The 16,043-nt window shown below is 34.9% G+C and overlaps 4 protein-coding genes across 4 annotated transcripts in view; 3 read left to right on the top strand and 1 right to left on the bottom strand.

Annotated features, from left to right (window-relative positions):
* Window positions 1–16,043, bottom strand: part of LOC128885338 (uncharacterized) — a 148,067-nt gene that overhangs the window by 29,978 nt on the left and 102,046 nt on the right. The window lies entirely within an intron of this gene.
* LOC128885334 (uncharacterized) overlaps window positions 1–16,043 on the top strand; it is a 52,430-nt gene that overhangs the window by 4,454 nt on the left and 31,933 nt on the right. The gene's annotated exons all lie outside the window — the stretch shown is intronic.
* LOC128885337 (uncharacterized) overlaps window positions 12,530–16,043 on the top strand; it is a 90,362-nt gene continuing 86,848 nt past the window's right edge. Inside the window, exon 1 of the mRNA XM_054139339.1 lies at window positions 12,530–12,660. The gene's annotated coding sequence lies outside the window, so the exon portion shown is untranslated. The remainder of the gene's footprint in view (window positions 12,661–16,043) is intronic.
* Window positions 12,651–14,656, top strand: LOC128885335 (uncharacterized). The gene is made up of 2 exons (XM_054139333.1): window positions 12,651–13,052; window positions 13,094–14,656. Exons 1-2 carry the CDS (start codon window positions 12,964–12,966, stop codon window positions 14,010–14,012), a joined length of 1,008 nt encoding a protein of 335 aa, XP_053995308.1. The 5' UTR covers window positions 12,651–12,963; the 3' UTR covers window positions 14,013–14,656.

The following is a 16,043-nucleotide window of genomic DNA, read 5'->3' as shown; positions in this document are numbered from 1 at the left end:
CTCTCTCTCTCTCTCTCTCTCTCTCTCTCTCTCTCTCTCTCTCTCTCCTCCCCTACCCTCCCCACTCTCTCAAAAATGGTAAGTTACCCTAAATATATTTCAATTACATTAATAATCTCAAATATATTATTTTTAAATTTTCATTCACTTTTTACAGAAATAACTGGAAGAGGGGCGGAAGGGGAGGAGGAAGATGAGGAGGAGGAGGATGGGGTGAGGGGGGAATGTATACGTTTTTCAAAGGAGTTAAATAAACTTATTGACTTTAGAAAAGAAGAAGAACGAAATATCGACTGTAAATATCGACTAGACTCTGCCGAATAAGCGAGACTTTCAATATTACATTTGTGACATTTTTCTGATTGCAATGATATTTACAATAATTTTTCTTCTACCTTACCTTACCAGCATCATATTTTGAACAGCAGAAATTGTATTCAGCTCCCCTACTGGCTAAACGTTTTACTTAATTTACTTCTTCTAGTGGCCGCTCGGTTTTTATGTCGCGTCGATATTTTCGGCAACGGAGTCCACTCCCTTAATTAATTGCCTTAAATATTCAATGTCACTTTGTTTTCAAGATATTCACTGTCCGACGTTTTCAACTGAAGTGACGTACGATCCTGACGGCGTTCGCGACGACACCTCTAGGTCCCCTTTGCCCAGCCCTCTTGAAGCCCCCCCCCCCCCCCGGGGGGGGGGGGGGGCATTGCCTGCGTTTGGAGGTCCTCGAAGACTTGTCGATATCTCCGAAATTTCCTTTACGATCGAAGGAACCGTTACTTCTAATACTTCTAACTGAGTATTCATTAAATAATTTTGTACTAATTTGCTACGATGACAACTACACACAACTTTATACAATTTCTGCTTAAGGGGTTAGTCGAAGTCAGGAAGAGAAAAAACGACATTTCTTCGTGATTTTTTTTTAGTTATTGTTACGTATACAGAAACTCTCCGTTTTTTAGAAGCTCGCGTTCATTAATTTTATTTTATCTACCCTTCTGGATTTTGGAGCTCGGTCTCACCGAAGTGCATCCTGCGGGGCATCCGACATTTTTGCAAAGGAAATTGTTGTTCAGAATCGTCTCAGCTACCCCCCATTTCCGGCTTCTCCCCGACTTTTGGGACACCCTGTTGTAGATCCGCGAAGACGGTTTTAAAATCTATTACGGCCATAAAAGTACTCTCGACCCCCGCATCGCCAGTGCGTTAACACCGCGCAACACTTAGGTAGTCTTAACTTCATACAGTAACTGCGACAACACGACACTGCACACTTGTAATTAGTATAGTTATTTTGGAATATATATTCTTTGTGTAAACTTAAAAGTCTGTAAGATCAATCATCAAATATTTACTTTGAAATCACCAATCCTAGCCAATGTAACGATCCCACAACATAATAACTTTACCGCTCGAGTTATTATTCTATTAAATTAACAAGTTGCGAGGCTTTATTAACGACGCGTGTTACATTTTAACGATACGATTTAGTCATTGTGTACTCAACCCGAACTCCTAAACTTAACCTATCCTGCGGTTACCCTTTACTGGGAGATACCGATTCCTGCTAGCTATCTGATTTCGCGCCAGAGTCGCTGCACTTTTTCTAACAACTTCACAGTTCGAAGCTTACCCTACGGTTACCCTTTACTGGGAGATACCGATTCCTGCAGTTACCTGACTTCGCGTCAGAGGCGTCTGCATTATCTACTCTATCCTCAAATCTTTGGCTCCATTGATAAATACTAATTAATCGTATCGGTGCAATTATCGACTCCACCCCACTCGCAGGGCTCACACGCGCGTCGCTATCGCCCTGGCTCGTAACATTATTCAATAATAATTTGCATAAGTAACAATTAAGTATATTACAAAGCATGTTTTAAAGAATTAAAAAACATTTCTTGTATTAAGAATCGTTTAATTTATATTGTCATAACAGCCGATGACGTAGCCGATGATTTAAAAACATAGGTTTGCGGTGAGTAAAATTTCTCTACACTGGTTTACCTGAAAACAAAAACAAAGGTAAATTTCGAAAATAGATTAGTCTAGCGAGTCCCTGAACGAAGTATTTTCGAAAAAATGAATTTAAAACAAGATGGCCTACATTTGAAGTTGATTTTCAATTATTTCACTAAAATTAAGCGATTCAATACAGGATAAAAAAAAGTATACAAGAAAATAAAAAATCCTTCGTTCAGCGACCCGTTAGTCTAATGTTACGTCCTAGCTTATCTGAGACTCTTTCTTGGGATCTTTGTCTTCAATTAAAGAGCTAAAGCTCACCTTAACTGTATTCGCTAACGGGAAAGAGCAATTCGGGCAATTGCAATGATTGTTTCCAAGGTTTAGCATATAAATATATATTGTTACAAAACAACGAGTTTATATTACAATATCGGTTTTGGGAAATCAAGTATACAATTAGTCAGGTACGTTAGCGCTTGTCGGTCTTACAGTTTGGTTGTACCAGCTATCTGTTGTGGTCCCAGGGCTGTGCTGGTGCAAGGATCTGTTTGTCGGCAACTATCACTCGCGACACGGGTCTCTACTAATTAACAACGGACTTTCCTCGGTAACGACGCGGCGCGCGTACGATTACTCTATCCGTGACTACAATAATTAAGTATTTGATGACCAAAGCGCGACGCTGAGTGCGTGTTCGATTGATGATAAAGGTTCGATGTGATCTTAACCGATTATATGTCGGACTTTCGTAGGTAACGACAACGCGTGAAGTTAACCTGTCCGCGACTACAAGATTTCGGTAATCACCACGATGATAACGTACTGACAGCGGAATAAAAAGAGCCACCGTGGGGCGTGTCCACGGGTTTATATACTAGGTGATCCTCGCATGGCACGAGCCGCGTTCGAGAACCTTCGTTTTTGCATCCGTTGAAATCGGGAGGGGTCCCAAGTTCAGCGGATGTGCTGGCGTTGAGTGCTGACGCCTATTTCGCTGATTCGCAGATCCCACGATTCGGTTCCCGAGAAACGGTTTCCGAATCGTATGTCAAGCGCATTCCTAAAAGTATCTGATCTTAACTATTCGCAATGCGAGGTCGATGAAAAGGGACACCGGCAGGGCCGGATGTAACACTAATATATTTTCTAAATCTATTTTTAGTTTTGTTTTCAGGTGCACCAGTTTGAAGAAATCTTGCTCACCCCAAAGCAAGTGGTCACCCACGCCATTGCCTGTTATGACGAAATGAATTAACCTTTTCTTAAAACAAAAATTTTTTTATAATTCTTTAAGAGATACTTTGTAATATATGTATTTACATTTCATTAATAAAAATTATTATTTAATACTTTAAAAAAAACACACACACAAGAAACTGTTCGTTTCCATTTTACTGACTGCGACTGACCCCTTAAACTTCAAACAGTCTAGATCAAACTTTTCATTCATTATTTTCCAAACGAATTTTCCAACATCATCGTTTGTCCCGATACAGGCACGAGACCGGGCTCAAATGATGGGGGCTAATGGGCATAAAAAAAGTGCAAAACGTTAGGGATATCTGGCCAGCCAATTTTATAAAAAATGGCTTTAAACATTTACAGACCACTAGAATCTAGATATACGAAAACATTGAAGTTCTTAACAAAAGCTGTTGTAGGTGCGGGCGTTACGTCGCAGGTTCATGTTATAGAGTTCGTGGGTTCGTGACTCGGTAATGGAGAAATCTTTTTTTTTTAACTGCATTTCTATTTCTTATTTCTCTTTTTACTACTCACTGCTATATAAATAATATATAAGAATTGCAAATAGTATAGATGTGAACATAATATTATAATGAGTACATGCAATACATAATATAGCAATAGTAGAAGTAAACATACAAATGTATGGGATATGGGGTATTTATTATTAATAAAAAACGTATTATTAAAAATTGTAGTCGACATCCTATACTTTACAATTCTTATATATTATTTATATAGCAGTGAGCATTACAATTCTTATATATCATTTATCTAGCAGTAAGTAAAAGAGAAATAAGAAATAGAAATGCAGTTGAAAAAAAAAATGTCCATTACCGAGCCTCGAACCCACCAATCTAGAACATGAACCTGCGGCGTTAACGCCCGCACCTACAACAGCTTCTGTTAAGAACTTCAATGTTTTCGTGTATATAGATTCTAGTGGTCTGTATATGTTGAAAGCCATTTTTTATAAAAACGCCTGGCCAGGATACCCCTAACGTTTTGCACTTTTTTTATACCCATCAGCCCCCATCGTTTGAGCCCGGTCTCGTTCCGGGCACTAAAAAGTGCTCGTCCGGATCGCGACCTTCTCTTGTCAGAGTCTGTTTTTTTTAACATTTTTTTTTTTTTTTTTTTTTTTTTACGTGAGGAAATGCGTTTACGCACGCCCCCTCATAAGGAGGGGGTAGTGTGGGACTCGCCCCTTGATTTGATATCAAGAGGAATACCCACTAAAACCTCACGATGGCCGGCCACGGCGCATTGGGGGGGGGCCCCGGGGTCTCTTCCGCCCGCCCCCGGGGCCCCCCCCCCCCCCCCCCATCGAAGGGAGAAGTGCCATCTCCGATGGAGAGTGAATACCTCCCCAGACTTCCGGTTTGCCATTTGGACGGTTCACAACGGAAAATCGGTGGCCTGAGCTAGGAATTAAAGGTGTGGTGTAAATATATAATTTAATTATTATATACTACAACCAAAATAGTGAGTGAGGTGGGGGGAACAATTTAAGATATTATTTATCAAAGGGGGGACTCACCCGGATAAGATGTGATTAGTGAAAGAAAGATAACCTCTCTCTATATGAGAGAAAGCTACGAAGAGGATGAAGAAAGAAAAGGGGGGGAGAGAGGAGTCTCCCTCTCTAAAGCCGGAAACGCGTCAGAACTACGAGAATCGAAAATCAAACTGATCCAGAGATCTGCGGAAGAAATCTATAATTTGAGAGCCAATAGGATGGAAGAGGATTCAACTCGACCAATGAGAAGAAATAGAGAAGAGGGGGACGACCCAACCAGCGCGCCGGAGGAGCTTCAATCAGCGCCTCTAACGAAAGAGAAAGCAAAGTCAAGAAGGAAAAGCCTCGAACAGGCAGTAGAGAATGAATACAGCGACGAAAGCAGAAACGTGAGAAAAAAATTGAAAATAATAGGAAACGAAAGGATCAATATAGAAATTAACGCATACCAAAGTGAAGTGGAAAGTAACGTAGAAAAGGACTCAAACGTACGATCGATAATTGAATCGATAAATTCTAGAGAAGAAAAAATAAAGGTAAGAAACGTGGGTGTACGATATCCAACACGTGGCGTTACACGTGCGGGAAAAGATACGGACTCGGATTCATCATCAGACAAAAGAAACTTGTCTCAAATCAAAAAGAAATCCCCACTTAAAGGGGATACGGACAATATTCTGTTTTTCGAAATAGAAGTAGATAGAAAATACAACAAAAGAGAAGGTAAAGTAAATTTTAAGTCAAATAAAAAACTCAATTACCTAAAAATTTTCAGATTCCTAAGAGAAGATATTAAAAAAATAGAAGCTATCAAAATGCTTAATAAACATATCGCGGAAATCAAAATAAAATATCCAGAAGAAGGAAGAAACATTTATAACAAATATGTCAAAAAGAACAATGGGGAATATAAAATTCGTATACCAAGAAGATCCAAATTTAGGATAGGGATCATTAAGGAATGGGAATATTCATTGGAAGAACTAAAAGAGGAAACTATTCCGGGACAAAGCATCGAGTCGTTTGAAAGACTTAGAAAAAGGAAGAAGGTAGATAATGGATACGAGTGGGTGGACACGCACATGATTATTGTGAAGTTTAGGGGAACTAGCCTTCCCATTAAAGTAGTGATTATGGAAGGCCACGTCTCATTAAATGTTACCCCATTCGTCAGAAATATTAGGCAATGTTACCAATGTCTACGCTTTTGCCACACAAAACGCTTCTGTCGGGAAACAACGAGTAAATGTTTTAACTGCGGGGAGATAGCACACGGAGAGTGCTCTAACTCTCCCAAATGCTCGAATTGTGAAGAAGACCATTCTGCATTAAATAGGCAATGCCCATACGCATTGTTGGAAAAAGCAATAAACAAGTTGATCGCCTATAAAAACATGTCATTCCACGAGGCCAAGAGCGTTGCGATGACGGAACTGAATTTTAGAGGCAACAACAATTTTAGATATAAGGAAGAAGACTTCCCGGTGTTAGGACAAAGAAGAAATAAAGCCAGATACTCCATGGAAATAGAAAAATGGGAGGATAGACCGTGCCCGATAAGAGAGAACGACTGGTTTACACCAAATAGAAGGCAACCAAGGGGCTACGAGGGCAAAGGACGTCCATCACCCAATACACTAAAGGTTAGTGACAAAAATAATAACCGATTTTACCCATTAGAGGAGGATGACACCCAGATAATATTACCAACGCAATATTCAATAAAAAATACAAGCAAATATTATAAAACTGACAACGAAGAGGAAAACGAAAGGTATATTCCAAAGCAAAGGACCCATAAATCTACTAAAACCAACTTTGGCATCCAAGATGATAAAGACATAGAAGAACTAATTAATTGGATCAAAGAACAAAATTTAGTTAATATTATAAAAAACAAGTTGAAAGACTCGCCACCAAGACCTTTAAGGGAAAACATATATGTCCAAGGTAGTAAAGGAGAACCAACCGAAAAAGAACTTAATGAGATTTATGAAGATAATCAAAGATGCTATCTTAAAAATTACCACAAGGAAAGACATAATTTACAACAGGAAAGGGAAACGGATAAAATTTCTATAACCTATAAAGACGAACGATATCAAAAAACAAAAAGTGCTATGAAAGAACCCCCAATAGTAATCAAGAACAAAGAATACTACCAACAAAATAAACCCACCACATCTAAATATAGAACCACACCAACAAGAGAAGATAATCTGCATATTCCAGAGTTTCGAAGCAAAAACAAACACAACTACTCAACTTTACCAAAAACATCACCTAGACCGATTCAGATTGAAGCAGAAAATGTCCCGTCGACCAACACACAAGCAGGATATATGTCCAATGAGGAATGGGAAGGAACTCCACACATTGAAGAAACGGTTAGCCCAAAGAAGAAAGAAGAAAAGATAGATACAGCCCTCCAACAAAAGGCTCCAGCAGAGCCAATGCCAGAAGAAATGGACTTTATATTTCAAAAAGTCATTCCAGACAGTCAGGATAAGGAAGAAGACGACTACTCGGAGTCGTTCAAATCGCCACAAACAGAGACTGATGACGATTTAGAATTAATAAATTCTCAATCAGAGAACAAGTAACAGATTTTTTATTTAGTAACTCTTTAAGACACATATAATGAACACTTAATTATATTATGTTATTATATTTTATGTATACTATGCTATGTTATATTAACAGGAATTGTTTAACAAAATATATACAAAGAAAAAGAAAAAGGAAACAAAAGAAAAATTAAAAAAAAAAAGAAATACTATAAGAAAATACTTAGTAAAAGAACAATCCAGTATTAAAAAATGGATCCTCTTTCTTTTTCATTATACACGATATTAGATATTATAAATAACGGTATTTAAATAAACCGTTAATAGTACAACTAACTAAATGTTATATATAATATTAAGAAAATTAGGAATTTATAAACTTTAAAAAAAAAAAAACCCAGACCAAAACACTTAAAAGGAAATTAATAGACATATTCCAATTAACAGTTAACTTTATTTAAATTTACTACAAACTAAATTCTAAAAAAAAAAAAAAAAAAAAAAAACAGACAATAAACCCAAAAGTAATTATATTCATACATTTATAAATACAGTTATTCCATATATATTCACGATAATCTTCTCCACAGGCGTACAGAACAAAACAGCAATAACAATACATACAATTATATATCAAAATGCACAATAATGTAAAATTGAAAATAGGATTATAGAATGCAAGGAGTATAGGAAACAAAATAGACGAGTTAAAAGAAAAAATAAACAACTATGATATCATGCTTATAACGGAAACGTGGATAATAGATTATACCAACTATCAAATACAAGGTTATCAGTTAGTTAATAATGGAAACGATTGTGATATAGGAAGAGTAGGCAATAGAATTTATCAACAAGGATGCGGATTAGGTATATACTATAAAGAGGACATAAATCTAAAGAAAATTAAATCACATAAAATAGACAAAAAGTTCGAGACACTAGTGGTGGAGGTCTTAGATCTCAATCAAAAAGAAATACTTCAAATAGGATTAATTTACAGAACAAACGGAAGATTCTGCACCAAGGAGTGGCTCGAACTTTTCCATACACTAAACCTAAACAAAAACACAATTATTGCAGGCGACTTTAACGCACATAATCCACTCTGGAATTGTTATAAAACCTCTGCAGAGGGGGCTAGTTTAGAGATAGCTTTAGAGGAAATAGAATTTATGATTGTTAATATAGACACAATATCGAGAATAGGTAAAGGCTCTCAACCGTCAAATATTGACCTAATAGCATGCCACAATGATTTCTTAGACTCCATTGAATGGGAAGAAACAGGTATGGACTTGGGTTCAGATCATCAAATCATAGACTTTTTCATAAATTTAGACCGTAATAGTAAAATATATCAGACAATAGGAAATAAAGTAAACAGAACAAGTAGGCTCTATAAACCACATAAAATAGACTGGAAAGAATTCAGGATCTACTTGGCAAATAAAGAAAAAGAAATAAATAACAGTATTCAAGAAGGACACAATTTGGAAGAAAGGTACAACAAATGGAAACAACCAATAATAGAATATTTTGAGGTAAGAAATACAGATTCCCAATACACTCAACAATACAGACAAAACAAGACGACACGGAACACCAACTTACGCCCAACAAACAATAGAACCAATACACAACGTAAAACCCAACCCAGGTGGTGGGACGAAGAATGTACCTCTACATGGTCAATATGGAAAAAATACCAAAAAGATCTTTGGAAACATGGAAAAATCGAGGACTATGAAAACATGGTTGGATGGAAGACCAGATGGAAGATCTTAAAGAGGGAAAAGAAGAAAACAGCCTGGGAAAACCTAATACAAGAAATGAACAACAACACAGATTTAACCAAAATATGGAATAAAATCAGAGGGATTAAAAAACGATATACAGAAAATACTGACAATTTAGAAACAAAGGTAAGAAAAGATTTGGAGGATACAGAAATAAATAAAATTATAGACAATAATGTAACCATAACATCCATTTCCACTCATACAGCACCAATACCACAGGAAGAAGACAACAATTACACTAAAATTTGGAATATAACAATAGATAAAATAGAAATGCTTCAAACAATAGAGAAAAATAAAAATAAAAAGTCAGCACCAGGAGTGGACGGCATAGATTATAAAATAATGGCAGAATTGTCTCTATATATGAAGGACCATCTACACAAAATATATGAAGAGAGCTGGAACACAGGGGAAATTTCTCCTGACTGGAAAAAAGGGGAAATAATAATGCTACAGAAACCAGGAAAAAAGGCCCTCCGCCCAATCACTCTCACATCATGCGTAGGTAAAACTTTAGAAAGGATCGTAAACAATAGATTACAGCTTTGGTTAGAAGAAAATCAAAAGTTAGAAAATAATCAAGCAGGTTTCAGGAAAAATAAGTCAACAATGGATAACTTAATACGAATAACAAATGAAATAAAACACAATAACAGAGAAAAAGCAAATACAGTAGGAATTTTTGAAGATATTAAAGGAGCATACGATAACGTAAATCTGGTGAAACTATTACACATTTTAAAAATGGTAAATTGCCCGTCAACTATGTACAACTGGATTAGGAATTGGCTCAACAATAGGAAGGTAATCTTTAAACATTGCACCCATGGTGTAAAAGAGATAGATTGGAAAAAAGGAGTTCCTCAAGGCGCTATACTTAGTCCAACTCTATTTAATATATATATAAATGGCTTACAGAAGAAGATAGACGATGAACGCACTTTCACATTACTGTATGCAGACGATATAGTTATAGTAAATAAATATAAAAAGGAAGAGACGTCAGTACGCCCATCGGAAATAGCATTGAAAAGACTAGTAGAACACTTGGAAATTAGGGACCTAACAATAGCACCAGAAAAAACTAAGGTAGTAAGATTCCAAACTAACCCCAAATTAGAAGAATTTTCAATTAACGTGGTAATAAACAATAAAAACACAGCAATAAAGTCTAGCCCAGAGGCGAAATTTTTAGGGATCACGCTTGACTATAATTTACGTTTCAGAACACATTTTGACGATATCATATATAAAGCAAAAAAACGTTTGGGAATCATCCAGTATTTATGCAGAGGACAGAAAGGTATAAATCAAAATTGAGGAATAAAGATCACCCGAGCCCTTATTTCCTCGGTGGTGGATTATGGAGCCTTCATAATATACACTAAAGAGGGAAACTTAGAACAGAATAGGAAAATCAGGAAAATTGAATCAGCAGCAATAAGAGCAGCTGTAGGATACAGAATGTCTACCCCAATTGCTGTAATGTATGCAGATACAGGTTTTATAGGACATCATTTAAGAGCTAAACAGGCCGCAACCAGATACTGGCTTAGAGAAATGGAGAAAACCGAGACAAACGGCAAAACACTGGATAACCAGCTAAAATACTTTTCGATTCATAACGACATAGACCATTTAACACAATGGGAAAAAGGTATAGGAACCAAACCCAACCTAATAGAAACATCCTTTTATGAGATAGCCCACTTAAAATATAAGATATTATCCATCAATCACTCACTAGAAAACAGCATCAACTGGAAAGAAAAGATACTAAATAATAGGAAGAACTTAAAAAAAATAGATATAGACAAGGACATAGGGAAAATTCTGGAAACGGGAGGAATTCCTCTCAGCACGATTAACCAATTCCTAATGGATAAACATAACTTAAAAAAAGAAGATACCGTCATATGTTATACAGATGGGTCAAAGCAAGAAAATAAAATCGCAAACGGGATAGGAATTTATATCAATTTACCACAAGGAACCTCCATAGAAACAGGATACAGTATTCAAAGAGAAGCAACAATTTATACTACAGAAGCTATAGGTATTTATAAAGCAATAGAATTAACCAAACATATGAACTGTAAAAATATTTTAATATTAACAGATTTTTTATCAGCACTCACAGGGTTAGAAAGTAAAATAGAAAAACTTGACGACACGGGAAAAAATAACAACAACGCATGGATCTTAAAGATATATAAAACACTAATAAACCAAAAAGAGAGAGAAAAGATAGTACTTACCTGGGTCCCAGGACACCAGGGGATACCAGGCAACGAAAAAGCGGACTCCCTTGCAAAGAAATACACCAATAAAGAACCAGATGAAGATATACCGATCACGAGACTGGACTATCTGGTACAATATAAACATACAATCTGGAACGCCTTTAACGACAGAGTAGAAGAAATCGGTAGAAGCAAAGGAGTATATTACTTTTCAAACTTTTGGGAACATAAGAAAAAAGTAAAATTCAAACCGTGGTTTCAAAAATTCGGTAATATATTAGATAGGTATGCTATTAGGTCAATATCAAGGATAAGGTCAAACTATTACAATTTAAAGAAATCATTAGGCAGGAAAGGCATAATTGATGATCAAATATGTGACTGTAGAATGGAAGAGGAAACGATAGAGCATGTCCTTTTTAGATGTCCGTTTAGAATTATTCCGCGTTTAAAAATGTATGACAAAATAGGTATATTAATAAATAACTGCAATTATAACGTAGCGCAAATAATAAATAGCGATAAGAGTTCAGCTTTAAAAGCAATTATAGCGTTTCTAAAAGAAACAAATATCGAATTGTGATAATTATTGGCTTGTTAGATCTTACTAACACAGGACAACGAGAAACTCATTCTAAGTCAGAAACTGTCTCAATCAATTCTGTATTCGTCATTTGGGTTAAAGAATAGACTAACAGAGAAAATAGGAATACAACAAAGAGAGTTTAAGCGAAGACTGAGACCGTATTGGTAAAAAAAAAACACATACAAATACAAAATATAGATATGACCAAAAGTATTAAATAAACTGTGATATGGGAAACTTCCCCAGAGGCGGAAATACAGAATAAGCAGCAAGCAAAACAATTTAGCGTAAAAAGAAAGAGAAACGAAAACAAGTCAATATATTTGATGAGACTACAAAAGTTTATAATTGTAAGTTAAGAAAATAAGATATATATAATTGTTGACTTTCACCTACAAACCACAACATGTACAAATAGACAATAAGGAAATAGTTATACGAACAAAAATATTAGATTGTAATACAATAGAATAAGTTTATTTTGTTAACAAACAGAATGTTAAAAAATACTCTATGTACAACGGAAATGTGTAAATAACAATGTCCCTTGTTACACAATAAAGAAACATACAATAAAATACTAGAATACCTCCCCACCTGACCGCGGGTGCCACAGCTCGCGGTCTCGCCTGTCCCTTTTAGTCACCTCTTACGACAAGCAGGGATTACTGTGAGCGTATTCTGTTCCCCGACCCACAGGGAAACTGTTTTTTTTAACGTAACACAAGAACATCGGGTGGCCCGGCTCTGGACAACTAGTTTGCATCGATCAATCGCATCGTTCGCATGCGTCCGCGATTCGTGTTTGTGTTTTAAGTAATTGTAAGCATTTTTTACTTTTAATTTCTTTCATTTTTACTTTTTTAATTTTTTACATTTATTATTATTTTTTTAACTTTTCTAAAATTTTTTCAAATTTCATTTAATTTCGTGTCTATAAAGTGTGAATATGCCAAAGTGTCGAAGAGCAGGAAATCCAAGAACGTCTTGATATGAGGCGACATATGGGTCGTGCACGCAAATGCAGAAACCTAGTGCGTCCAGCGAACTTGCAACCAGGTATGTGCGATCAATTTCAAGAAGGGCAGGAAAATGTAGTGAGCCCACGTAACGATGACAGTTCAGCTTTAAAAGCAATCCAAGCCATCCGTTGAAATGCATGATTGTACGATTGCAAATGTCTCTAATGACGACGTGAGCATATCGTTAACTCATTCATCTCCTGCACCTTCACGTAACGCATGCAATGAGTTTGAATGCTCAACATCGCGAATGCGAGGCGATACGGACGAAAATAACGAAAGTATCGTTCTGCGCGAAGATGGGAACATCGATGCAAATCGTTTGCGTCCTGAAGAGATTAGTGGAAGGAGCATTGTCGATTTTGGATATATTTTTGCAGAATTGCAAAAACTGTCCAACCACAATCCGAACATGTGCATCTTCACTAATCTGGTCATTACGAAAACGATCCGTTACGGGTTGAAAACCAAGTATTTTGTCGAATGTCAAATGTGTCGTTTTAAAGATAACTTCTGGAGCGAACCGACAGACGAAAACATATTGGATATCAGTAGAGGTGCCGTATACGGTACTCTATTAACAGGGACTGGCCACACACAGTTAGAAGAACTGTTGGCTGCTATCGATGTTCCATGCATGTCTAATAAAGCGTATCTAAAGTATGAAAGCGAAGTATGTAAAGCTTTTGCTGACGCCGCCGAAGAAAAAATGCGATTTGCCGGCGAAGCCGAAAAACAATTAGCAATTGCGAGAGGTGACCTAATCAATGGGATTCCTCATATACCTGCGGTAACGGATGGTTCATGGATGAAGAGATCGTATCGCGGTGGTGATTACGATTTTCCGTCTGGAAGCGCCTTTATCGTAGGTTATTATACGCGAAAGATATTATTCGTAGGTGTCAGAAACAAATATTGTGTTGTATGCGGACGCGCGTTTAATAGAAACATGACAGCGAAACAGCATGTATGTTTTGAGAACTGGGGACGTCATCAGAGTTCTACCAGTATGGAAAGCGACATTTATATTAGAAGGCTTTCGCAATAGCTTAGAGATGCATGGCTTAATATATAGTAAATACATTGGTGATGGGGGATAGTAATGTCTTAAAAAAACTAAGAGATTTCCCACCGCACCCGAACCTTGTTGCGAAGAAGATTGAATGCACAAATCATCTTCTTCGCAATTTGGCAAATAAAATACGAGACGCGGGTAATGGTGCCTCATATTTAAAAGCAATAGTTTCGAGTAGTAATTCGAAAATTAGAAACGCTGTAGTAAAGGCTGTAACGTATCGCCGCAATAACCAAGTATCTTGGGAACGCAAAATTGCTGGTTTAATGAAAGATTTACAAAATATACCTAGCCATGTGTTCGGCGAACACAAAGATTGTGCCTCGTTACAATATTTTTGCAATGGAAATCCAAAACAGAACGAGGTAAATCTTGTTCCCGAATTGCAAAACGCGCGAGTATATTGTGAAATCGAAAGTGCAATGAAACGTTTGGTAGAGAATGCGGAAAGTTTATTGTACAATTATACCAGCAATTCTGTGGAAAGCTGCGATGCAATTATTTGCAAATTTATTGGCGGGAAACGGACGCATTTAGCTCAAAAAGGTTCTTACCAAGCACGTGTAAAAGCAACAGTCGTAAAATGTAATAGTTTCAAACCGACGACTGGTGCTTGCCGTGCAATGGGTAGAGAGCCGCCAGCACGTATGGAAATGCTGGAAGAAAAACATATTGCACGGAGTAGAAAACGTGAAGAGCTTTGCGTTTTAAAGGATAATCCTTTAAAATTCAAAGTTATTTAGTTTAAAGAAAACTAAAATAATCCACAATTTTAGTAAATTTATAAATAACTTTAAACATTTAATTGAATAAATTCTTCAAAATTCAAAAATGTTTAAAGAAAACTAATTTAAATATAAATATAATTTATGAGGATTTTAGTATATAATTATTTTTAACTTAAAATAATTTAGATTTAAAAAAATTATATTTTTATAAATTAAATTTAAATATAAATATAATTTATGAGGCTTTTAGTATATAATTATATATATATATAATAAATTTATTATATGTTAATTATATTACTTATTAATAATATATATTAAACTATATTAAAATATATATTATTAATTAATTAGAATTATATTTTAATATGATATACATATAATTTAAATTCATAAATATATATTGTTAATTAATCTTAAATAGATATAATTAAATGTATAATAAATATAAATGAAATAAGAATTAATCATTTAAATACCCCCTCCCTCCCCAAATCCTAATATAAAGGATTTGGGGGGAGTATTTAAACTATTAGTTATTATTTATTTATTAATTATATTATAAATTTATTATATATTAGAATATAAAATCTTAATATTATATTAATTAATATATTAATAAATTATTTATATATATATATTATTCTCTATAATTAAGATGAATAATATATTAATATTAGATTTAATATATATTATATATAATTTTTTTTTATAAATATATTATATTACAGAAATTATAATTACTTATTTTTAATAATTAATTTATATAACCTATATAATAGTTATAATTTTGAAAAATTTAATATGTAATTAGAAAATCTTTTTCCAACACATAAATTTTGAAGAATTTAATAATTTAATTAATATAATTTTGAAAAATTTGATATGTAATTGGAAAATCTTTTTCCAACACATAAATTTTGAAGAATTAAATATATATATATGTAATTATTCAAGAATATGGTATATATATAATTATTGAAGAATTTAATATATATATGTAATTATTCAAGAATATGGTATATAATGTTAAGTGTTAAAAATATTTTATAAATATAATTTAGTCATATGCCTGAATAAAGGAATATTTTGATGAAATAAAAATGTAGAATTTCTAAACTACTATTACTATTTAAACTCTAATAATTATATAAATAAACTAATTTAAGTTATTAGACTCATACTCTAAATATAGATTTTATTCTTTGGACCATAATCTTTGTCAGCTGATTGCTTGCGGCCAAAATACTTGGATGCACGAACAATACCACCCAAT

This window comes from Hylaeus anthracinus, unplaced genomic scaffold, assembly GCF_026225885.1.
Source record: "Hylaeus anthracinus isolate JK02 unplaced genomic scaffold, UHH_iyHylAnth1.0_haploid 11981, whole genome shotgun sequence".
In the NCBI taxonomy this organism is placed as follows: Eukaryota; Metazoa; Arthropoda; class Insecta; order Hymenoptera; family Colletidae; genus Hylaeus; species Hylaeus anthracinus.
Note: the sequence above shows the minus strand (reverse complement) of the source record. Positions and strands in the feature narration are given on the sequence as shown.